Here is a 26,827-nt window from a genome sequence, read left to right as displayed (position 1 = left end):
AGCTACCACTCCATCAATATTCCAAACATTATCAGTTAATCACAACAATGTCAATTTAAATTATAATGTGAAAGCATTCCCATTTCATCCTACAGAAAGTCAGAAGAAAAAAAAGAAAGTCAGGAGAAAAAACATTACATACAAAATGTATGTCATTTAGCTCATTTTAAAGCATTTATTAGTTCATCTAATATTAAGTTAAAACAATGACCCTCAGTTTTAGGTTAGTAAGGAAAAGATCAATTCTCTAATATTAAATGCTATGTACCACTTATTCCTTTCAGAATGGCATCCTGCCTGGCCAGTGTAGCTCAGCGGTTGAGCAATGACTTATGAATCAGAATAGCATCCCAATATATACCTTGGTAGAAAATGAGTTTATCCAAGTAACAGAGAATGAATTAACATCATTTTATGATTATTATTAAAAAACTAAAATGTGGCCTACAGACATCAATGACTCAGTATGCCAAAAGGTATAAGATTTAACTAACCTGACCATTTCCTGAAATTTAAAACTTAGTAAGAGGCTGTAGTTACCTCTTTTTGTAGATGAAGTTTGAAGCAACTGTTTGGCTTTGAGGGAAGTACGAGGCAAATTTTTCAGCCTTTGCGAAGCTGTTGAAAAATAAGGAACTGTAATATTTGCCTGAAAGAACAAGATAAAGGCTATAGCTTCTGTAAACTTGAATATTTTAATACAAACTTGAAAATTTATCAAGACACAGAAACCATAAGGTGAAAATATGTTAGAATCCTGGAAGCAAAGAAATTGTAAAGTGATGCTTAGTGAATTAAATTGGAAAGAGAAGGGATGAAAATCTTAGTACAAAGTACATGTTTTCAGAAATAGTTTCTTATAGATGAGAAAAACCTATGATATGTAAACTGATCAAAATATCAAAGAGAAATCAAACCACCAGCAAACATGCTACAGATGCAAAGAATAGAAAGCTAATTAAGTAAAAGTGATGAACACAAGCACACAGTAGAGAATAAAATAAATGTAGTACTTGTTCAAGGCAAAAAAAGCAGACTTCGGCAAAGCAATTCTTGTTAGACAAATTGCCCTAACATGAAACAGTCATTCTCATACTCAAAAAGGAAAAGAAAACTCAGAACCAGGCAGGTCCTCAACGGAGTCACAATCTAATGCCTTTCATATGTTCAACATCATCTTGTAGAATACAACTAAGTTGTACTTTAGGAGTTGTGTAGCAAAATATCTGGGCTGTGCACATATGCATATGGGGTGGAAAGAGTGTATGTGTGTGTGTGTGTGTGTGTGACAATTGAGGGGTTTGGAGGAGAGTCAAAGCATCTGCTTTTTAAAGTGATCAACGAGGAGTTCTAAGCTTTCTTCAAAACTCCGAATCTATTAATTGCAAAATAAAACTCTCAAAATTGGCATGTAAGTAGCAGCCAGAGCCATCCACAGTTATGGTTCCAATGAGCTGATGAGTCCCACACCTACCAGTGCAAGCAACTATTTAAGTGGCTTTAAAATTTCAATCAACATGAAGTCAGATTTGAGATACCTCTAAGATCTATCTATCTACCTATGTATGTATCTATCTACCTGAATATAGACAGATAGATATAGACAGATAGAAATCAGGCCAGAATATAAAAATCATTGGGTTGAGAAAGGGAAACTTGATATATCATCAAAGAGAATTAAGAATTTCTCTTTCACTCTATTGTTTAACTCTATCAATATTTACTCTTTCTGATCGTAAACATTTTAAAAAAGTAAATGTATTTGATTTCATATTTTATAGCACTCCACATTTTTATAGCTAAGTAGTATTGTATGCTAACTTAAATATTACCAGGCAGACTAGCAAAAAATTCTCCAGCCCTAGCCCTGGCTGGTGTGGCTCAGTTGGTAGAGCACTGTCCCATGCACCAAATGGTCATGGGTTCGACTTCAGTAAGGGCACATACCCAGGCTGTAGTTTGATCCCCGGTCAGGGCATGCACTGGAGGCAACCAAATAATGTTTCTCTCTCACATCAATGTGTTTTCTTTCCTCTTTCCCCCTCTCCCTTTTTCTCTCTCTAGAAGTAATGAAAAACATAGCCTTGGATAAGGATTAAAAAAAAATTCTCCAACCTAAAACAATCACTTTATAATGTATTACCTCATATATATCCCACAGAAATACAGGATGCTATATCATCACTGAATATTCTTTTATATATTTATTCACACATGCTTCCAACCATTTATATTTTCATTCATTTATTCATTCATTCATTAAAATAATTATATGCTTTATTCCTGATACTATTTTAGGTACAATGGATTCAGTAGCTAACTACAGACAAAGTTCCTACTTTCAACTGCTAATATTCTAGGAAAGGAGAAATAGATAATAAACAAAGAGTAAAATAGTTGCTATAGAAAAAATTAAGTAGGAAAGGGGGGCAGGAAGTAGGAGACACGTTGCAACTATAAATAGGGTGATCAGGAAAGATTTGCTTAAGATGACATTTGTGCAAAGATCTGAAGGAAAAGAGTCATATAGGTACCTGGGGAAAGCATTCTAGACAAAAGGAAAAGCAATGATAAAGGACCTGAGAGGTAGGAGTGCCTAGGAGTGCCCCTAGTATGTTGGAAGAATAGGAATTAGGCCACTGTGACTGCAGGGAGTAAATGAGGACAAATGGTAACCAACTAAATGTATGCTGGCAATCCACAATGTCTATTAACCATTACATTTTTATATGAGGGGTTAATATCAAATATCTTTAATCAACTGTTTTAGAAATGTTCTACTTAAATAACTATGATGATTCCAACAGATCTTATTTATCCCTCAGGTTTCTGGGGTGATGTCACAGTGGCATCTATACACAAGTGAAAACTGTCAGATGGTAATATGAAGAATCAGACTGCAAGTATAATCAGTCAGTATACTCTAAATTTGCCTAATAAAGACAGAATGAAATGAACAATTTTCATAGGATACCACATAGTCACATGTTATACAAATAAGAACAAAAATTAAATTTTAATCTGAATTATCAATCTGAAATTTGATCAATTTTACAAATACAAAATCATTTTTAAATGACAACATGAGTCTCCAAATCTTCCTAATAAAATTTAGTGTTAGTTGCTTTAAAATATTTATGGTTTCCCTGGTTCCTCTTTTAATCCTCCTATATAATAAAAGACTAATATGCTAAGTGTCTGACCGTTTGACCAGTTGCTATGACACGCACTGACCACCAGGGGGCAGATGCTCCGACCGGTAGGTTAGCTTGCTGTTGGGGTCTGGCCAATCGGGACTGGGCAAGATGGGCCAGACAAGCCCTGGAGCTCTCCTACAGTCCCTCTCAGGCCCTGATAGTGCACTGGTGGGGTCTCTTGGCCTGGACTGTGCCCTCTTGCCATCCAGGACCCCGCGGGGGATGTTGAAGAGCCAGTTTTGGCTCGATCCCCGCAGGATTATTTGTATAATTTCAAATTAGCAAGAGCTGAGTGTGAGAAGCAAAGATAGTACATTATTCTCTCATGCTACCATTATTTAGGCTAATGTTTTCTTCTACAAACCAACTCTGAAAACCTCTATATTTCAGTTAAAAATATAACACCATTTTCCAAGTCATTCTAGCTCAGTTTTCTTTAAATTCCATTATTCATTCCTGTAGTTCTACAGATCTATCCCTTCCTTTACATTCCCACTGTTTCTTAAATACCTAATTCAGACCGTCATCACCCTATGTTTAGACAACAGCCTCTTTTGGTCTTCCTATAGCCAAATCTTTCACTTCTTTCATGTGCATCAAGGGAAGGGTGGTGAAAATGCCACCCTCCACCACACCACCCCCAAGTGCAGACAATAAGTAGGTATGCTGTCTGTAAGAAAATTCGGAAACAAAAATAAAACTAGTTTTTTGTTTTTTTTTAATCATCATGTCCCAGCAATAATAATGTCAATGATAAAATGCTCCTCTCTGAAGAAAATATTTGTTGGCCTTAGTTATAAACAATGGCTGCAAGGTACGCTTGAGTTTCGTGTGTTTTTTTACTAATCTTCATTTAAGGATATTTTTTCCATTGATTTTTTTAGAGAGAGCTGAAGGGAAGGGAGAGAGAGAGAGAGAAACATCAATGTGAGAGAGACACATCAATTGGTTGCTTCCCACAGGTGCCCTGTCTGGGACCTGGGCCAGGGATTGAACTTGGAACCAAGGTACATGCCCTTAACTGGAATTGAACCCAAGACTCTTCAGTCCAGAGAGAGGGCCAATGTTCTAACCACTGAGAAAAACTGGCTAGCGTGATACTTGAGTTTTAATAACATATATATAGCTTGAAGTTGGCACATTTGAATATTTATCCTTTAATAAACAATACATTTCATATAAAAGGTACTTAGGAGAACTCCCAGTTATAAAGTCTCCCCGGGCACAGGTAGGCTCAACTACACGTTTCTTTCAAGAGTAAGCTCATAGCAATTTGAAATCATGCTCACTTAGCAGATTATGTGCCCAACCCCTGTGGTACAATAATATATTCCTATATTTAAACAGATTAGAAATAAACAATAATGGTACAGCGATTATAAAATCAATGAAACAGAATGTTAGTCCAATTCTATCATTATATGTGACTTTGAGTATGTATTTAATTTTTCAAACTGTGAAGACATTTGAAAATCATTGCACTTGATTTCCAAAGGAACAAAGACATAATAAGTATGGCAATTTCTGAATTTAGTTGTAAAATGGGATTTTTATGAATCTCTGCCAAATTTATCTTTACTTTGAACATTTTCCCTATTTGTATAGCAGTTGCTTCATTAAACAAAAAACAATCTCAAAACCCAAAGCTTTGCCGAAACCGGTTTGGCTCAGTGGATAGAGCGTCGGCCTGCGGACTGAAAGGTCCCGGGTTCGATTCCGGTCAAGGGCATGTACCTGGGTTGCGGGCACATCCCCAGTAGGAGATGTGCCGGAGGCAGCTGATCGATGCTTCTCTCTCATCGATGTTTCTAGCTCTCTATCTCTCTCCCTTCCTCTCTGTAATAAATCAATAAAATATATATTAAAAAACAACAACAAAAAACCCCCCCCAAAAAACCCCCAAAGCTTTTAGAATTAAAAATTGAAGACTGTTCTTCAATCAATATGAGTAAAGATAATTAGATAAATCTGGGTATAGTGTGCATTGAGCCTAAATAAAAGAAGATAAATTCTAAAGATATAGACAAATTTTAGAAGTTAAGCTGTAACATTCATTACTGTGCTCAACCAATATGTAAAAATATTTTTTCCTTTAAAAAAATGTATGTTGATTCTATTATTTTTACTGAGTTATAAAATAGAAAGTTCAATAAAAGAATATTTTCATTGTCTGCATTTTTCCCTAGCCTTTATTATTATTTAAAATGTTTTTATTGATTTGAGAGGAAGGGAGAAGGGGGGTGAGTGGGGGGGGAGGGAGAGAAAGAGAGAGAGAGAGAGACATCGATCAGTTGCCTACCTCCCTCCTCTACACACCCTGACTGGGAACCAAACCTGAAACCTGGGCATGTGCCCTGATTGGAAATCAACCAGCGACCTTTCAGTGTACTAGAGGATACTCAACCGAGCCACACTGACCAGGGCCCTAGACTTTTTTATTACAACTCATTCCACTTAATTATTTAACATAATTTTGCCATATAGGGGGATTATTAAAATAATCTTCACAGTTGCCAAATACTAAGTAAGCATAAGCCACTACAAATGAATGTTAATTACTGCTAAGTAAAATGACCCTTGTCCCCGACACCCCAAGACATTTTGTTTACAGATTTCTTATTCAGAGTCATCCTTCAATCCTCTCTCCCTCTCCTCCTCCAATCTTCTCAGTGTTACCAAGTCACATATCATCTATTTCATTTTTAAAAATTCATCCAGATCTTATCACTGCCTGTACCACTGCCTTTGTTCAGATCATTTTTTGCCCAGATTATGCAATAGTCTTCTAAGGTCTCTCAACTTTAATCCATTCTCTACATTGCTACCAAATTGAATTTTCTGAGAATAAACTGATTAAAAGCCTGTCATTGTTCCACACACTTACAGGATAAAATTAAACTTCTTAATATGAAATTTAAAAACTCCCACAATCTGTCCCCTACCTACATCCCATCCTTAAGACTTCATTACTGATCTCACTGTTGGGAAAACTGCGCCTCCTTTCTTGATGTGGCAACACATAAAATCCTCTTAAACTGGCTGAGATTATCTTTCAAAATCTTTCCTGTAAACCTCTTCACACTGCTGAGATTAATGCCCTGTTCCCACAGAAGTTCCTGCCTATCACCCCCAACTATTGAAGTGCTCAGCTGTCTCATTCACACCTATATTCCAAGTGCTTGGAACATAATACACACCCAAAATAAATATCTGTTGAATAATTAAGAAACACGTAAGTGACTGACAACTGTATAAACTAACCATTCAAGATCCTCTACAACTGAGGTCTATTCCATTGGTTCTCAAACCTGAATATGCCCCAGAATCAGTTGACAGAAGACACTTCTAAAAAAAAAATAGTGATTCTTGTCCCCATCCCAGATGTATTCAATCAAAGTTTCCAGAAGCAAGGGCTAGAAAAACTACATTTATAAAATTGCTGCAAGATTAGATAACTGGCCCAACATCACTGCACTACTTATGCTTAAATGTTCCACAAATATTTCATTCATTGTTTCAATAACCCATTACACAAATTTATCATGGCATTTATTTCAATTTATGTTTTATAATTACATAAAATTCAAATGTAACTTTCTAGTGTTTTGGTTCCAAGCAAAATCTGGATGAAAATTCCTTCCCCATGGACCTCTGGCTATGGGTAAAGCTGTCTGACAATTGGTCCTATGTACTTTTTCTCTGGTGGTATACTCTGTACACTATATAAAAATATCCTTTAATTTGGCTAAATGTAAGCCATGGATAAATATTACACTGAATGATTTTCTGGCAATTCACAAAGAATCATGCTCCAATAAAGTTATCCAAGAATATTTCCAAGACGCCTACTCATTTGCAGTCAGGTCAGCATGATGTAATCCAAACAATGATTGGGAGGAAATGAGGAGACTCAGAGAGGAGGGAGTAATTTGGCTTGGTTTTGCCACTTTTCTAGTTATATGATGCTGTACATATAATTTATATGGATCTCTGCTCCCTCTCTATAAAAATAAAAAATGTGTTATTATGTTTAAATGAGATAATACATGTGAAAGTAAACATTTTAAAATACTAACCGAAGTTTGAAGTTTGAGTATTACTTTTCTTAAACCAACAGATTGTCTTGGATTTTTCTCCCTTCTCTTCTCTTATCTCTGAACAAATAATTCCTGTATTTATCTGAAAACTAAGCTTTCTACTAACTCATGCTCCAGGAGTCTTAGAAAGCAGGACACTGGTCTTTTGAAAAACTCTGACAAACATTTCTTCCTGTAGCTGGAGAAACTGAGAAACAACATGCAACCACAACTTCTGCAATGCTCTGGTTTTCTTAAACTTTTTAAGTTATGCACATTTTCCGAATATATGAGTAAAAAATTAGTAAAGCCATAAAAATAAAAATATGGAAGAGCTCTCATAATATTCATATTTAAATGCCAGCACCCATAACAATGCAGCCACAGCAAATAAGCATATAAAAATAGTGATTGGCAGAGTAACAAGGCAAAAGAAGTGGTCCCTTAGGTGGAAATAACAGCAACCTTGCAAAGTTAGGTTCATGCAGATCAGCAAGTCAGAACCAAAGCTTTATCATTTAAGAGCTGGAAAACAAATACTTAAAACAAAATGCAACATTCTTTATACTAACTATACAAAAAATAAAAAATATTCATTCATGAATAAAGTGTATAAAACTTGCTATTATATTTATAATGATATACCAAAATAAAAAGGCTATTAGGAAAGCAGTATGTAACACACACGCTAATAAAAATACTTACACGTATAAAGTTTTATGTATCAAAGATATATGTAAAATTTTAAGAAATATAGATAAAATTTTGCTTGATAATATATTAATTTTAAATATGAAGCTTTAAATATTTTTATAAAACAAACTTTAATGTTTAAATATGCAAATATTCTGGATTTACTACTTTGCAAATACATTTTTGTGAACAGTGCTATTCTACACTAAAATGTTTGTGACATTTCAATTACAAAGAAGCTTCACTACAGCTACAAATATAAAAATAAACAAGTATATGCAATTTTTAAAAAAGGATGGTACCCTACTTTCTCTTCTGCCTGTAAATTATTCAAATATTGAGACACACCATTATGAAACTACATACATATTTAAACACTTAAAAGTAAATTAGTAATCAGATTTTTTATGCATCCCTATATTTTTTCCTTAATTATCAACTGTTGGGAAAAAAAATTTAAAACTAATTCATCTACAGAAAAAATTCTAGTGAATCAGCAGGTTTGTTCAGTGGTAATTCTATCACTAGAGATGGCGAGTAATTATCATAAAGTTTAAGATATGGTTAATATACTTTTCTATTATTAACAATTTTATCCTAGTTATCAACTTTTTTTCTTCTATTTTTGTGAAAAACTATTTTTCATTTTCATATAGCTTTGAACTGCTAGAGTAGTTCAAATAAGGAGGATGTATAAGGGCATAAGGGAACAACCCTGAGTAAAGAGTTGGTACTGATAATGGAATAAGGTAAAGAGGATACAGATATAGCTGGTTTTACCACAGAGCTGGGAAGCTGTTTGGAGATATACTGTGTAAAGTTTTAAGAAACTCAAAACTTAACAATTCAAACAATGTCTAAAAGCAACTTTGAAAGTCAACTACACACAATGTTTTGGATTATCTGTGCATAGGGTGTAAAAGTGTAGCTTACAATGTACATGAATTTTATTACTTAACCTTCTTAATGGTATAAAATTTTATTTTCTGTTGTATTAACACTGTGATTGCTTTTTGTTTTAGGCAAGTATACCAAGAGGTGAAAAACCCAGAAACGGGATTTCTCAAGTGTCAAATTAACTTAATTTGCAAGTTTAGAGGCACAAAACCTATCACCATTGTAGGGATAAAAGAGCTTAAACTGTATCTTTACTTTCATTTTTAAAGTTTTTGTGAATCTCTATTTTCTTTACCATTTCATACGAGTAACATAATGGCACTCTTTACCATAAGACCTAGAATACTAAGTTTAAAATTTAATTTGGTAAAAACAACATGTTTTTGTATATAACCAGCCAAATCAATGCAGTATACAAATTTCTGGGTAACCATTTTCCATTGTGCCTTACATCTTAGAAAAAAACAGAAATATTATTTCTGAAAAATGTTTATGTCTTAGTACTAAACCATGGATGTGACAACTCTTTAGGTGGACTTGGGCCCTTGAACAGGTTCAACATGGGTTTGAATCCTAACTTGCCACCTATAAGTTTAACATCAGAGATAAATTATTTAAGCATTCAAAGCTTCAACTTTTTAATTTGTAAAATGTGTTAATATTTGTACCCAATTCATAGAACTGGTTTGAGGGGTAAATAGGATTTTTCATGTACAGTACAGTATAATGAGGATTTCTGTAATATAAGTAATATCATATGCAATTGGTAAATAAGAGAAAATTTATCAATATTTTCACAAAAGTCATTTGGGTTCAATGTATTTTTTCCTGGTCTGTTATTTTTGAACCACCAAGTAATAGCAGCTTGACATAAAGTACATGAAGTTAGCTAACCACAATAGAATCAAAGAGAAACTGAAAAAGAATTGAATGCTTTCTATTCTGTACTACTCAATAAACAAGTTATAAATGGAGCGAATAACCTCAGGCTTGTATCTTCTTCCTCACAGCTTTGAGGAAATGAAGAAACACATCACAGTGACCACTGACAATAATACGATACAAAAGAACTGAATGAGTCAAACTACAGCACTGATGTGATGTGGGCTGTGGGATACATGGCATAAATGCTGAGTATTTCTAAGATTGTAGAAATAACTGTGATAGTTTGTTTAAAATTGGCTTGACTACTATCCTAGTTATAAGCAATACTTTTTGGAAAGTGTTTCAATCTTTTTTAATCACCTTGCACAGTAAAGCACACAATGCCCATTTACTCCCACATCACTTCTTGGCTCGGTTTGGCCTCTCTTTCTGAGAAGTTCTTTCTGAGTGATTCTCTTTGATCTTTATGTTGCATATGTCTCCTAATTCAACAGTCTCAACCCTTCCATTCCATTAAGTCACCTTTAACTATTTTTATTCAATTATTTGTTCAATTCTATTTGTTCTATTATTTGTTGGAGTTCTTTATTCATTAAAAATTGAAATGGTCTTAATTGTGCTAGTATTTTTATAGGATCACTGTTTTTATTAATGCTCCAGTAAGAAAGCTGTTTGGGTTTTAAGTGATCTGTCCCAGGACCAATGTCCCCCTAAGTCCTGTCATTTTAACGTGCAATATTACAGAATGTGAGGTTTTAAGACATATATATGTATATCAACATATTAAATAACTAGCCTTTGCTTATTTTCAAATTTGGAGAGACCAGCATTTTATATAGGTATAAGTATTGATATAATTGGGTATGTTACAGGGACAACTTTTAAATTTTAATATAACTATGATTATCTTATAACAAGTAATAGTTTACTACATTTTACTGAATAGTTTAGTACAGCTACTCAGCACAAAATTAACATCTATAACATGAGAGGTACTTACTGGCTGAAGCCTGAGGTTGCATGCGAGGTATTCCTCCATTTGGCACTTGAAAATTTGAGTCACTTCTGCTGCTTTTCACTGAGTCAACTTGTGTATTAGATGTTCGGGACAGGTTTGGAAGACTGCGTCTTAGTTTTTCTATGACAACATAATTTTAATTAAAAATAAAAACCATTTTCTCACATGGAAAAAGAAAATATTAATCAGCATTCAAAAATCAAATTTTAGTATTTTATATATTTTAGAAGAGTTAACAGGAAGTACACATCTTTTATCAATACACAACTCAACCCAGATTATATAAATGAGTAAAATAAGAAGAACTTTAAAAAGAACTATAGCCCTGGCCAGTTGCTCAATAGTTAGAGCGTCAGCCCAGGACCTAAGGGTTGGGGTTTGATTCCTGGTCAAGGGCATGTACCTTGGTTGCAGGTTCCCCAGCCCCGGTAGGGGCACATGCAGGAGGCAACCAGTCGATGTGTCCCTCTCACATCGATGTTTCTCTCCTCCCCGCCCCCTTCCACTCTTTCTCTAGAAATCAATGAAAAAAATACCCTTGGGTAAGGATTTAAAAAATAATAAAGATAAAATAAAAATAACTATAAATTATTCATTTAAATAAAAATCTATATACAGGCCGAGGCCGGTTTGGCTCAGTGGATAGAGCGTCGCCCTGCGGACTGGGGGGTCCCGGGTTCGATTCCGGTTAGGGGCATGTGCCTGGGTTGCAGGCACGTCCCCAGTGGGGGATGTGCAGGGGGCAGCTGATCGGTGTTTCTCTCTCATCGATGTTTCTAGCTCTCTATCTCTCTCCCTTCCTCTCTGTGGAAAATCAATAAAATATATTTAAAAAAAAAAAAATCTATATACAGATCACTTTATGAGTAGAACAAAGCAAACATAATCAAGTAAAATTAAACTCACTTTCTCCTTTACTTTTGTATTGATTCACTACTAATAAAACGGTAAACTAACTAAATTCTTGATCTACTTATCTGAAATACAAAACCTTGGTAAAAATTGTCACTTTCATACTGAAATATGAAGGACAATTTTTTTTTCCAGAAACATTTGATTACCTTCGTTTTTCACATTGCTTGTCTGTAAATCCGTGGGATGACCTTGAAGTGAAAGGCGAGGTTGCTGTAAGCGGCTAATCATAGGCTGTGGGGACACTCTACTATATTCTATTCCCCGAGCAGGAGATCGTGAACGAGGTGAGTTTCTGGGTGACTGCTTAGGTGATGGTCGCGGTGAATTGCGTGGTGATGGTGAAAACCTGTTAACAGCAGGGTATACTGCATGATGCATACTGTCATCTTCATCATCTAAACTCTGTGCATCAAGTTCCTGATCACTAAAAGTACCCCGTCTTGTAGAATTGCAAGATGAACCAGAACTGCGCCGAGATGTGGTGGCTGCATATTCTTGCCGGAGACCTGACAATAATGAATGTGTAATTTTATTTAATTATATTTTTAAACATTCAAATATTTTTAAGGTTTAAAAGCAAAAGATTATCATTGAGAAATTCAAACAGGGTATACAGTGTAAAGGAAAACTCTCCACTTGAATCATCTTTGATAGCCTCCCATATAAGGATGCATAAACCACACCTCAAAGATTATTTTTAAACTGAAGGAAGTTTTATAAACCTTTGCCCAATTTCAACATTTCTTCTTGAATCTGAAATCTATCAAGTAGAACCAGAAACTTAAAAATATTTCTACTCCTAGAAACAGTAATCCAAATTCGAGATTAACATTATAGGAATAGTGTGGGAAAACAATTACTGTCTAGCCAGTAAAGAATACAGTGAGGCCCTGGCCGGTGTGGCTCAGTTGGCTGGGCTTTGTCCAGTGCACTGAAAGGTTGTCAGTTCGATCTCCAGTGGGGGGTTCGGGAGGGGGATGTGGGAGGCAGCCAATGGATGTTTCTCTCTTTCTCTCTCCCTTCCTCTCTAAATATCAATAAGAAATCTTAAACAAAACAAAACAAAAAAGAATACACAGTATTCTAAACAAACTTCCTGAATACCAAATCATTGGATTGGTTAATCTTATTCAAGAAGATGATGAAGGAGCCCTAGCTAGTTTGCTCAGTGGATAGAGCGTCAGCCTGCAGACTGAAGGGTCCTGGGTTTGATTCCAATCAAGGTCACATGCCCAGGTTGTGGGCTCCATCCCCAGTAGGGGGCATGTAAGAGGCAGCCAATCAATGATTCTCTCTCATCATCGATGTTTCCCTCTCCTTTCTTCTCTGAAATCAATAAAAATAAAAAATAAAGAAGAGGATGAAGGAAACTTCTATCCCACCCTGAGGAATTCAGTATTTGGGCATAAATGAAATTTCAACTGCTTCATAACCCAAAGTACTCCCTATGTATCTTGATACCTCCAGAAACACCCAAACAAACTTACAAGCCCTTCAATAGTATAAACATTTCTAGAATAAAAACAATTGTTGCTACATATTATAAAATGAGAACAATTATAATTTTTAAAAAAAGAATTTAGATATTCTGAGCAAGTCCTGCTAACTATTAGCAGTCTGGTCTAAAAGATGTTAGAGTAGCATTCAAACTTTTTTTTTTTTTTAAATATATTTTATTGATTTTTTTTTTTACAGGGAGGAACAGAGAGAGACAGAGAGCTTGAAACATCGATGAGAGAGAAAAATCGATCAGTTGCCTCCTGCACATCTCCTACTGGGGATGTGCCCGCAACCCAGGTACATGCCCTTGACCAGAATCGAACCTGGGACCTTTCAGTCCGCAGGCCGACGCTGTATCCACTGAATCAAACCGGTTTTGGCAAGAGTAGCATTCAAACTTTTAAGTTATGTATTCATACAGTATTCCCTCCTTATTCACAGTTTCACTGTTTGAGGTTTCAGTTACCTGCAGTCAACCATTTCTAAAATATTAAATGGAAAATTTCACAAATAAACAATTCAAAAGTTTTAAATTGCATGCAGTTGGGAGTAACATGATAAAATCTCATACTGTGCCGCTCCAGTACTGCCTGGGGTGTGAATCATTATCTCTCTGTCCAGTGTATATGCTGTATATACAGTACAATAATATACTTTGAGAGACCACATGCATATAATTTTTATGATAGTATATTGATATAATTGTTCTTTTCTATTAGTAGTTATTGTTAAACTCTTACTGTGCCTACTTTATAAACTTTATGATAGGTATGTATGCATAGGGAAAAAAATAGCATACATACAGTATCAGGCATCCACTGGGGGGGTCTTGGAAAGTATCCCCAACTAAAAGAGGGGGTACTACTACACAAAGAAAGTGCTATCAATATGGTCCTCTCAAATGGTGAGTGAGAAGCACACCAGGGTATCTATAAAACTACAGACTCCCAGGGCCCACCTAGCCTTTCAGTCAGGTTTGGGGACCACTACAGTAACCAACAAGTTAGTGTCTTATAATAGCAAACATGGCACTAAAGTTACCTAACATAAGACAACAGATCAGTGAAAAGAACTCTGTTTTAAAAAAGAAAAATCCAGGACCCTTTCCCCCCTCTTTACGTGGGAGTCTATTCTGTGGGACTCTTCCCTCTCCCCATGTGGGAGTCTGTACTTGTTCTTCAATAAATCTCCACCTTTACTATAAAAAAAAAAAAAAGAAAAAGAAAAATCCAGATTTCACTGCAGGCTCTCCACTAACAAGGGGAACTAAGGGGGCCCCAGTCACTATGGGATTATACGTCTCTCATACTAAAAATGAGGGGGCTTAACTAGGCAACAGTCCAAATCTGTAATTCTACATTTCTACTGCCAAAAACCTGGAGAAACAAATGTTGTGAAAAAGAAAATCATTCTCTTAAAAAAACAAAAAAAACCCGACACTGGTGTTTTTAAGGAAGAATCATACACATTTTTTAGTATCTTTTTTTTTAATTCACCAGGAAAATAAATATTTGTGCATGTAGACAGCTTAGAAAGGATTATTAAAGTAAGGATAAAATTTTTATTATTTGTTACCAAAGCACAATATGAAAACTACAGCAAATAGTTGGCTGTGTTTCTAACAAAATAGTGGTGTCAAAAAAGTCAAGGTTCAAAGAATTGGTGAGTTTACTCTAAGTTACAGTTGGGCAGCATTCTTTATTCTCTTTTTCACATCCATTATGGTAACTAGCCCCTCACTAGCTGACAATACCATAGTCTCAGTTGAGGTGCTATACAAAATTACAGAAGAGAGTACCACACTAATAGTTTCTAGGGCTGAAGATAAATAAAACAAGCATCAAGTCTTTCTGTCTTTCTAAGGAAAGTTGTGTGAAAATGGGAAATGAATCAGCAGAATAAGAACATTTCCTAATAAATGTTATAACTTGATAATACTACATATTTATATAAAAGAAAGGGTCTAAGAAAAGTTCTTGAATTAAATTACAGCAATGCTCCATTACCCTCAGCCCACTGTCACTGTGCAATTTGTGTTCAAAGGATCTTTTTATTATAAAGGCTAAAGGGATCACTTTAGAGATTGCTTATTTCACAATTAAGTCCACGGCATCTGTAATAAAATGTATAGGGAAGAATAATATTATAACCAACATCTTACATTCAGATGAGAGCCAAGGTATAAACCCTTAAAGCAGTATGAAAAATTGTGTGCTTATATACATTTTGGGGATGACAGGGGACATAATTTTTATTGGATTTTCAAAAGTGTCTGTGACCTAAAAAGTTGTAAGGACCACTTTGCAAAGCAATATCACGTGCATCATTTAATTTAAAGTCACAATTCCAATGTTCTCATAAAGGTCTTATTTATGTTCTACTAGAGGCCCAGTGCACAAATTTGTGCACAGGGTGTGTGTGGGGGGTGTCGATTAGGCTGGGCAGGCCAGGGGGAGGGGCCATGGGAGGTTGGCCATCTGGCCCCGCCGCTGATCAGGCAGGTTGGCCGGCTGCAGTGCGCATCATAGCGACTGGTGGTTCAGGTCGCTTGGCTTTTATATATATAAATACCATACATTCTAAGGGAGGTGATATTTATCACAAGGGAATAAAAATTGCTCCTTGGTATGTGACCATAATAGATTGTGTCCCTCAAAGTATATAGAGACATAAAGCATATCTGTGGTCTTAAAATTTCATGTGGGGCAGGAGAAATAAAATATCTAAAAAGGCACCTTATTGTAGCAACAATGAAAAAAAGGTTGAGAAACACTGGTCTACATTAAAAAAACCCCAAAGTAATAGCGTAATAACTACACTAGTGAGTTTTAGTGCAGAGTAACATGCAGGATATGATTACCAGTCATGAAAGCAGAGTGAAACCTGCCTGCCTTGTCCTCACATAGGAAACTGCTTTACATAAAATGGACTCTGAAAACAAGCTAACAAACAAGTCCATATGTTGAATAAGCCTCAAAAATGTCAACATCTCAAAAATTTCAACATCTCTAACTACACTACTATTTTACACTTTAAGACATATTTAATATTCACAACAAAATTATATCGTATGAAAGACCTCAAATTTAACAATTAAAATACTTACTTTCTTCCTGCATCCGAGCTAGAATCTGCACATCAGTTACATCATTTAGCTTATAATTAGATCCAATGGAATCTTCATCTAATTCTGAAGCACTTAACTCACTGTCTATAGAGGATTGAGGACTGAGTGGAGGATTTCTGTCTGATGAACTTTTCAAATTACCTTAAAAGAAAATCAAACTTTGGTGAAACAAAAATTGAATAAACTTGATATTATATCTTCTGATTTAGTTTATTATTATTTTGCCTTTTGCTTATAAAATTCCCAAATATTGAAATAAAAAATTGAACTTATTAAGAATAGGGAGGGCCATAGAGATTCCTAAATACATTATGGCATAAACATAAAACACATTTTGTTTAACTATAACTTATCTATTCTTCTTATAAAACAGATACACTTTCAAAACAGTTCCTGACAAGTGGTTAGTTTTCAAGAATGCATATTAGAGGATTTTTCTACAAGGTAGACAATGATACTGCTTTATAAATAGATGTACTTACGATGTGGTGTTTTCTCCTCCCAAATTCATAGTCATTAGCGAACACTATCATCTTTTCCCTAAATAAAAGTATCTATTTTTCCTAAACCAGAATACTATAATTTGAGGAAAATCAGGATTCCTTAGAAAGTTAGCAACAAACCAAAAAAAGAACACTAGCTCATTTCTCCTACATTATGCCATGTTTATAAAATTCTTTTGCCAAACTAATGAAATGCTTATCCAAGGACTTCTCTGAAATTTAGTAGGGAAGCACAAAAATGGGATGAAGAAAATGACTAGATAAAAAAAGTATTCTGTTGTTCTTAACCAAAAGAGGGAAAGAAGACAGGGCAGAGGAATAAAGGACATACATATCCAAGAGTCTAACTTCCTTCTAAGGAAATGCTTGTATCAGATCACCTTCTAGTGCATAATAACAAAATGACAGCAGTGTCACTACTATTTCTAATATGAATTTATTTAAAGAGCTTGTTTTCCAGAATTCTTCACTGTAAGTCAGCTCCAACGTAAAGGCACACAAGAAGAGCAAGAATATGAATTAATATTTATATTATCAAGAAGGGCATAGTGAACAGGATATGGAAAGTCAGGCTCAAATAGTGCTGGAATAAAAATCTTTTATATTAAACAAATATAGAAGATTAAACTTTTTACTATGACAGTAATGGGTGAAATATGTAGCAAGTAACAACCTATGTGCAAAGCAAACAGCAGGATCAATAAAGACATCAGACTAGAGAGCACTCAGGTAAAAAATGTGAGATGGTTAATAATATTTTAACTTTTAACGAAACTATAATAATTATCCATACAAAAGCGGCAATAAGAGTAACTGAATTAGTGAATTCTAATGAACAGTAAGCTACAAAGTTAAGCTACAGAGTAACATTGCAGTTTCAGAACCAAAGTGGAACATTCTTTTCCCAGTTTACAGCAATCTATCCCTCCCAAGTCACTTAGGGCTCCAAACACTCTTTCAGCACATTCACATATAACCTTATACTATTATTTAAGTGTAATATCAATATTAAAATCCTATTAAAAAGTTTTTAATTCTGTAGCTTTTATAATCCAAGCAAGCTATGAAATAAGCATCTATTGGTTAAAATAATCAATCTTGGGACCTTACTTAATGAAGCCAGACTTAAAAACTTTAAGTACATGCTAAAGAAAACTTCATGGATATAAAATGGCTCATCTGTATCCCTCTGTATAGTATCTGGTGCCAAGTAGACCCTCAATGATATATTCTCTAATCAGTTAAAAGTTTCATAAATAAAATAACTTGAACTACTGATGAATAAGGTATTTTCTCAGTTAGGGCAGTAAGTTAAAACCCATTCTTGAAGCATTCCATTTCATTTTCTCCTTACCTGAATTTCCAGGAAGTATTAGCTGCTTGACTATAGGAGGTCGCACTGGGGTTGAGGATGGAGAATTGAAACCACTGCTGTATGGGCTACTTGCATTTGGACTATAAGGGCTTGTATAACTCATGGAGTTGAAAGGATTATTATATAAATTCTGCCTCTTGAGAGCTGTATTAATGAAAAGGGGGAAATCAAATTTAATAACTGAGAAAAAGTTAACATTTTATTACAAAATTTTTCCTAGTATGAAATAAGTCATTTACTTATCTCAATTTCAATACAGAAACATTCTTATAGGAGAAAATATATCCTATTAGTAATCCCAAAATATTTTCATTATCTTAAATTGTGTTATGCGAGGAAAGGAGTAGCTACACCAAACAAAAAGTAATAGCATAGAAAAAATATCTCCTCAACAAATTATTAGCCACTAAATGAATGTTCTATTTAATTGGAAAGTTTATTCCAACTGTATCAACCTCAAATGGACTTGAAAAATAAAATGAATGTAAAGGCAATTTGTATTTTCTCATTTTTCCACAACAAACTTTTTGTGTTAAAAAAAACTATGAAATAATGAGTTTTTAAAAAGCCTTTCAAAGTTTGGATTTTTGAGAAGAAAAAAAAAGCAATAATAAGTAGGTTAAGGTCAAACATGGGAGAATGCTCTTTAAAAAAAGTCCTCTTGCCGAAACCGGTTTGGCTCAGTGGATAGAGCGTCGGCCTGCGGACTGAAGGGTCCCGGGTTCGATTCCGGTCAAGGGCATGTACCTGGGTTGCGGGCACATCCCCGGTGGGGGATGTGCAGGAGGTGGCTGATCGATGTTTCTCTCTCATCGATGTTTCTGACTCTCTATCTCTCTCCCTTCCTCTCTGTAAAAAATCAATAAAATATATTTTAAAAAAATAAAATAAAATAAATAAAAAATAAAAAAAGTCCTCCTCCCTCCCATTTTCTGGCTCAAGAATATTTCTTCCCCCCCCCCCAAAAATATATATATTGTGCCACGCATATAAAATAGAAACAGTTCAAAAATAGGGCTAAGAAATCAAGTGCAATTATGTACAAGAAATATTAATACTTGAAATAGTATTTCTTTCTTCTACCCTATTCTAAAATTCACAGTTTATTCAATATTTCTGACCATCAGCAAAGCACTGTGTAGAAATACAGTGGGGCCTTGACTTACTAGTGTCCCGACTAACTAGTTTTTTGAGATACCAGCTGTCTCTCAGCAGATTTTTTGCATTGAGTTGACAGAGTAATTTGAGTTAACGAGCTCCTTAATGAGCTCCTTAACGAGCTCGGTCTTGGAACGAATTAAACTCGTAAGTCAAGGCCCCACTGTAGAGACAAATGTGACATGGTGCTTTTTTCTCAAAAGGCCAAGCAGTTTAGCCAGAAAAAACGACTATTTCAAGACAAAATGAAATGTGTATTATCACAAATGTGCAAAGGTTTGTGGAATTTATGAGATAAGAGTAAGGTACCACAATTGAGAAACTATGTAAGGCTTTTTCGAAGGAGAGGCACTGCTACAGTCTTGAGAGGATGAGTAATAATAATACGCTACTGAAAGTGAGGAAAGTATGTGCTTTTGTCTGTGTTTATAACATGAACAGAAGCAGTGTCTTGAAAATGTACAGTATGTTCAGGGATTAAGAGTGAATCATCTAGAAAGGTAGAGCACATGGTGAGGTACAATAGGGAAAACCAGCTGGGGCCAGGTCATGGGAGGCCTGGAACACTATGCTTAGGAGTCTGAACCTCAATCAGCAGCAATGATAGTGCCATCAGTGATTTTGGAGCAAGAGTTATATGATCCAATCAGTTTAGGGGGGGAAAAACTGAGGGGGATTTTGGAGTTGAATAGATTAGCTTGAATTAAGGCAATATAGGTTTCCCAAAACAAAAGGAATAGACATTAAACATTGGGAAAAGGGGGAAAAAAAAATATGATGACTCTGAAGTTACTGGATAGTGTAGAAAGCTGAACAGAGTAGTTTTATATATAACATGAGACAACACACCTCATTTTACAATATTTAGTATGTAGTGTGTACTAGTAGCGTGGTCTCCGAAATACTGACCTGAACAGAAATGGGGCTGCTAACTTCTTCCTATCTCTTTATTCCTCCATCTCCTTTGAAACTCATTCTCTTTAATTGGTAATTTATTTAATCTAGCATTTCAAATCCTCAGCCCTTTTATCTTCTCACTCTATACCATGTTCTCTTTCCTGGGAAATCTCATTCATACCCATGACATTAGTTATTGTCTATATTCCTCAAACTCCTCATTATTTATATGGCCAGTCCTAAGCTTTTCTAAGCTCCAGTTTCATATACACTGCCCATTCAGTCTCCCCTGCGGGTATGGAAAATTTGCCCGAGCCAACATCCTAACTCACAATTCTTCCACTAAAAATAGAATTCTCTTTCTGGGGCCCCTATGTCAAAATGCTAACAACATTTCTCCTATCACACAAATAGAAACTTAGAAATCAATGTTGATACTTTCTTTTCCCTCATTTCCTCATATTAGGTTCATTCCTTTTTACTTCCACATCTGCATCACTGCCCTTTCACCCCCCCTCCCCCGCCTTACCCAGCTATCCTCATCAATCACCCTCAAGAGCATCCTACATGCCCTTTTGGCCTTCTCGTCTACTCTCCACACTATAGCTAAGCAAAACTATCAAAATGTAAACCTTGTCTTCCCACCCACACACATACACACTTAAATAAAACCCTCTGATATCTTCCCATTACTTTTAGAATCAAATCCAAATCTTTAATGTGGTCTATAAGGCCTTGCAGAATCTGGCTCCGTCATATATTCTCGCCTTATCTCATCGCTTCCTTCCTACGGCCACCCTGGCTCCTTCTAGTTCATGTTTGCCAAGCTTCCTCCCACACACCCACATAGGCCTTCTCTACCTGAAGCACCCTACATCCTCTTTCCCCTTAGCCCACTTAAATTTTTCTGAATCTTTAAGATTCAGGTTACATATCACTTCCTGTGGTAAAATTCCTGTTCCTTTATTACAGATTGCCCTTTAAAGTAATTATTTGTATTTACATTTCCCCTACGAGATGATAAACTCCATGGATGTAGACACAATGTTAGTTTTTCCTCCGTCCTTTCCCCAAATCCTAATAATGGGGTTCTCAATAAGTATTGACTATATGCATGAATGAATAACATTAATTTAAATACAGATGATACTGAATACCATGTGAATGGATGAAATAACCCAAAAAGAGAGAAGTGGGGCAAAAAAGAGACCTGGGGTACCCTAAACTTAAAAGATGGCTTCATTGCCCTGGCCAGTGCTGCTAAGTGGTTAGAGTGTTCCTTGCGCTGAAGGGTCACAGTTTTGATTCCCAGTAAAGGCACACACTGAGGTTGTCGGTCGGTTCAATCCTGGTTGGGATGCGTGGTAAGACAACCAATCAATGTTTCTCTCTAGATCAATGTTTCTCTTTCTCTCTCCTTCTCTCTTCCTCTCTCTAGAAACAATGAAAAACATATCCTTAGGTGAGGAAGGAAGGAAGGAAGGAAGGAAGGAAGGAAGGAAGGAAGGAAGGAAGGGAGGGAAGGAGAGAGATGGCCAGATAGGAGTAGGAGGACTATAAAGTTTTAATGGCACAGTATTTTAGCATGGGATGATGAAAAAGTTCGGGATGGGCAGTAGTGATGTTGCATAGCATTGTGAATGTACTTACATTAAATATACTTAAACTATATATTTAAAAATGGTTAAAATAGGAAATTTTATGTTACGTAAATATTACCACACACACACAAAAGAGGGCGAAGGAAGAACATTCAAAGAAGGCTGAAAATAAAATAGCAGAAAGGGTTGGAGAAGGTAAAAAGGACAATGCACTGCTATAAAAACCAGAGAACACCGTCTTAGGAACAGGTGGTAGTGCCCTGCAGAGAAGCTGAGTATGATTTGCGAAGAAGTTCTCTTTGGCTTACCAAAAAACACATTTAAAAAAAACAAGCTCTCTTCCAACTTGGAAAAATGGGGTTTATGATTGCAAGGTTCTGACTTGAAATAGCCAAGTTATTTTTCCTTCAAGTATACATTATACTTATAGCTCTAGCTGTTGCTCCGTGCATATATGGCTATAGAATATAGATACTGTTAAACAGATCAAGTACATGATTACATCTAGTACAAGAGCAACAGCTTTTCTTACACACTCCTACTATCTTTAATATCCTTTATAATAAAGCAAAAAGCCACTCACTCAAACTGTTATTTTTGAGGAGTAACAACTTTGGTTTTTCTCCTCTAAATCTAAATTGATAATTATCAATTGCTAATAGTTCCCATTCCTTAGGATGTTTTAAACCAGAGATTGGTGAACTATAACCTGTGAGTCAAATCCAGCCCACCACCTATTTTTGTAAATAAAGTTTATTGAGCCGAAACTGGTTTGGCTCAGTGGATAGAGAGTCGGCCTGCAGACTGAAGGGTCCCAGGTTCGATTCCGGTCAAGGGCATGTACCTGGGTTGCGGGCACATCCCCAGTGGGAGATGTGCAGGAGGCAGGTGATCGATGTTTCTCTCCCATAGATGTTTCTAACTCTCTATCTCTCTCCCTTCCTCTCTGTAAAAAATCAACAAAATATATTTTAAAAAAAAGTTTATTAGAATACTGCCATGCCTGTCCATTTATGTACTAACTATGGCTACTTCTGCAATAGAGCAAAGTTGAGAAATTACAACAGAGACCACATAGCCCACAAGCCTCAACTATTTATTATCCGGCTCTTTATAAAAGAAGTTTGCCAACCCCTGTTTGAGATGTTTATTTATCTATTTATTGTCTGCTTCCCCATTAGAATATAAGTTCCAGAAAGGGACTTTTTCTACTATTTTATTAATTGTTATGTCCTTAGAGTTAAGAAAAATATCTAGCACATGGTAGATTATTAACATATAACTTCTGAATGATGAAATTTGTAAAAAATATATGTTTTTATTGATCTTTAGAAAGAGAGGAAGGGGGAGAGATAGAAATATCAAACATCATATTAATAGGCTGCCTCCTGCATGCCCCCTACTGGGGATCAAGTCTGCAACCTGGGCATGTGCCCTGACCCAGAATTGAACCAGTGATCTCTGAGTGCATGGGATGATGCTCAATCCACTGAGCCACACCAGCTGGGGTGGATGCTGAAATTTTTAATTAAATTGTAAAATGTACTTACATTATTTCTAAGGTAAGACAGAATACTAGAAAATTGCTCCTAAAAGTATTTTACTAGTAAATATATATCTAAATAATAGCACCTAACTGAAATTAATTAGAAAATTTCCAATTTTTAAAGAAATATATTTTTATTGATTTCAGAAAGGAAGGAAGAGGGAGAGAGAAATAGAAACATCAATGATGAGAGGGAATCACCGATTGGCTGCCTCATGGACACCCCACACTGAGGACTGAGCCTGCAACATGGGCATATGCCCTGAGTGGGAATCAAACTGTGACCTCCTGGTTCATAGGCTGATGTTCAACCACTGAGCCACACCGGCCAGGCCAGCTGTTTTTAAATAGCTTTAAATAGCTAGTAAAATACTAGCTTGTCCACATATTTCCAAAAATCTCTTATGAATGTAACTTAAATCAAGCTCCAGGATATAATTCTAAAAACACTTGAAAACATTTAAAAACTACTACGTAAAGGCTATTGCTTTTTACAAAGGGATTCTCCATACAGAGGAAAAGTAAAACTTTAGTGTAAATATAGGCTCAGAAACACTGTAATCATATACAGATGTTATCCTAATATATAAAAACCCAGGGTCCGTAACGCCCAAAACGACTGAAGACTCGACCTACCGGAAGTCAGTCCTGCAGTCAGTTCTGGATTGCTGTGGTGACCCAGCACTGACTGCTGAGGAGGCTGTGGATCAGGCCCAGAGAGAGGCCTGGACAGAGAGGCAGGGTCTGATCTGTAGCCTCCGTGGCAGCTGCTGATCAGCCCTTGCCTCTCTCTTTCTCTCCGGGTCTGGCCAGCAGCCGTGCCTCTCTTTCTCTCTGGGCCTCCACGGGGACTGCTGATCAGCCCCGGAGATAGGTCTGGAGACACTGACTGGCATAGAAACCAACCAATCAGAACCAAATCTGGGTGAACTGTGAGGAGCCAATGGCTGCCTATGAGGCAGAGCTTTTGACGCTGACTGGCATAGAAACCGACCAATTAGAACCTAATCTGGGTGAACTGCGAAGGCAGAACCTAAGGTGGGGCTGAGGAGGAGTTTTAAGGGCAACAGCTGTTTGGTGTAAAGTGTAAGAAAGCAGTTCAATTTTTTAATGACTGGTTTGGCAGTACAGTGCATATGACTGGCTATCAGTCCAGATATAGGGATTATGCATTTTTGTCTGCCAAGAGCATCTCCTCCTGAAGAAAAAGGCTACCCCCCAATTTAAGCAATCCTATTCTATAATAATCTATCTATACTGATAAAAGGGTAATATGCTAATTAGACAGAGTCGACCAGCCATCTTCCGGATGTCTGACTTCCTTCCAGACAAACCCATGGTGGTGGGGGCTGAGGCAGAAGCAGTTAGGGGCAATCAGGCCAGCAGGGGAGGGTAGTTGGGGGCGAGATCAGGTAAGCAGGGGAGGGTAGTTAGGGCAGATCAGGCAGGCAGGCAGAGGCAGTTAGGGGCAATCAGGTAGACAGTTAGGGGCTATCAGGCAGGCAGGCAGAGGGGTTAGGGGCAATCAGGCAGGCTAGCAGAGGCAGTTAGGGGCTACCAGGCAGGCAGGCAGGTGAGCGGTTAGGAGCCAGTGGTCCCAGATTGTGAGGGATGTCCAACTGCCGGTTTAGGCCCAAACCCACAGGGGTCCCCAATTAGAGAGGGTGCAGGCTAGGCTGAGGGAACCCCAACCCCATGCACAAATTTTGTGCATCGGGCCACTAGTTTTCATATAATAACCAAACTCCTTACAACCAACCTACTGCATTTTTACTGTATGCCCATTTAACTGTTTAGTCTCCTCTTTGTCTCCCCTGACCATTTTCAGTTTACAGTTTAAGAGAACTCATTATTTTTTTTTAATATATTTTATTGATTTTCTACAGAGAGGAAGGGAGAGAGATAGAGAGTTAGAAACATCGATGAGAGAGAAACATCAATCAGCTGCCTCCTGCACATCTCCCACTGGGGACGTGCCCGCAACCCAGGTACATGCCCCTGAACGGAATCGAACCCGGGACCTTTCAGTCCGCAGGCCAACGCTCTATCCACTGAGCCAAACCGGTTTTGGCGAGAACTCATTATTTTGATAATAAAACCAAAATAAGCAAATTTAAATAAATCACTGCCAAGTAAATTATAAACCAAAGAACTCAAAAACCTACTTTGGATTAGTACTCACACATCAATCCTTTCCTGTGAGAGTATTCCAGAGAACAGTAACATTCTTAAGAGACTGAGAGAAATTCCAAGAAAGAGTCAGTAATATTTTTCCTATATTTCTACCCACACTGGCATGCTACATACACTAAATGCCACAGTCACAGTTACATTTTGCCAGCTTTGTTAATGCCATAAACAAAAGAGCATAAAAGCAATTTAAACTTTAAATGACAAGTTAAAAGAAAAACATAACAAGGAAAGGAAATGAATACATTTACTAAGCACTGTGAATCAGAAAAACATGCTAGGCTCTTTCATAAACATTATATTTAATCCTTAAAACAACTTTACAAGGTTCTCTATTCTTATGAGAAAACTGATTAAGTAATGCACAGTCACACAGTAACTAAGTGCTAGAGTGAGAACAAGCTCTTAACTTGTATCTTTCTATCCCATCAGAATTTCCACAAGGTGGTGAGATAGACAAACATTTTAAAAGTAGTTATTTGTTTTCATTTGTATTAGAAAAAAAAAACACATAACATAAAATCCAATATTTCTTGAATATTTTCTTTAGAATGAAGCTAAATAAAAATGAGATTGAAAAAAGAGTAAAATAAAAAATAGAACAATGTTATGTGCATATAGCAAAAACTCATGATGACATGCACAATGAGATTTGAAAAACATTACCAGGCAAAGAATTGCCTTCTTAAAAACAAACTGCAACATATATTTGGTGTTTTTTTTCTTTGTTTTTCTTTCTGTTTGTTATTAAAGAAAGCAAAGAGATGAATTTACAAGTGAAATTATAGGCATACCTGACATGGTTTGATCAAGTTTGTGGATAAGAGATTTTTTAGCACATTCAACATCAGGACTTGGGTAATCCAAAACTTGCCTGCACCAAACCAATGGGCTAACCGATTTCTGCATTGGTGTAAGTTTTTTCTTTGGTGATGAATACAGCCTAGAAGAAAAATAAAACAAAAACAAAAGGATAACATTCATTATTAAGCACAAGGTTAAAAGATAGGGATCCTTTTAGATAGGTTTACATGGAGGAGGGGAGTAAAAATAATGGAGTATGTTTAAAATCACCCACATTTTACTTTGTGCACAGGAAGAAATGACACTATAACCATCAATATAAACCCAAATCTCAACTACGAAATGAACCCAAAGGAGGCCAACTGTCTAATCCAAAAATGTCTTATTTTTCTTTTACTCTCTTTATAAAAACTATGAGGAAACACCTATCTTTAAAATAGTTTAT

The 26,827-nt window shown here is 36.2% G+C and overlaps 1 protein-coding gene across 7 annotated transcripts in view; it reads right to left on the bottom strand.

Moving 5' to 3' along the window:
* Positions 1–26,827, bottom strand: part of SLAIN2 (SLAIN motif family member 2) — a 75,141-nt gene that overhangs the window by 25,235 nt on the left and 23,079 nt on the right. For 3 of the 7 annotated variants that reach the window (XR_004971653.1, XR_004971641.1, XM_036333298.1), the window contains exons 2-7: positions 26,373–26,521; positions 18,166–18,330; positions 16,288–16,449; positions 11,828–12,187; positions 10,749–10,886; positions 541–618 (exon numbers count right to left, since the gene is read on the bottom strand). Coding sequence is in view for 4 of the 7 variants with exons in the window: in XM_036333298.1 (XP_036189191.1) it covers positions 541–618; positions 10,749–10,886; positions 11,828–12,187; positions 16,288–16,449; positions 18,166–18,330; positions 26,373–26,521 (1,052 nt within the window). In the remaining 3 variants the exon portion in view is untranslated. Of the gene's footprint in view, positions 1–540; positions 650–7,362; positions 7,482–10,748; positions 10,887–11,827; positions 12,188–16,287; positions 16,450–18,165; positions 18,331–26,372; positions 26,522–26,827 lie in introns of those variants that run through there. The other 4 variants (XR_004971652.1, XM_036333316.1, XM_036333332.1 and 1 more) reach the window with 3 other exon arrangements.

Source organism: Myotis myotis, unplaced genomic scaffold, assembly GCF_014108235.1.
Source record: "Myotis myotis isolate mMyoMyo1 unplaced genomic scaffold, mMyoMyo1.p scaffold_m19_p_1, whole genome shotgun sequence".
NCBI classification, from domain to species: Eukaryota; Metazoa; Chordata; class Mammalia; order Chiroptera; family Vespertilionidae; genus Myotis; species Myotis myotis.
This window is presented reverse-complemented; position numbering and strand designations above follow the sequence as displayed.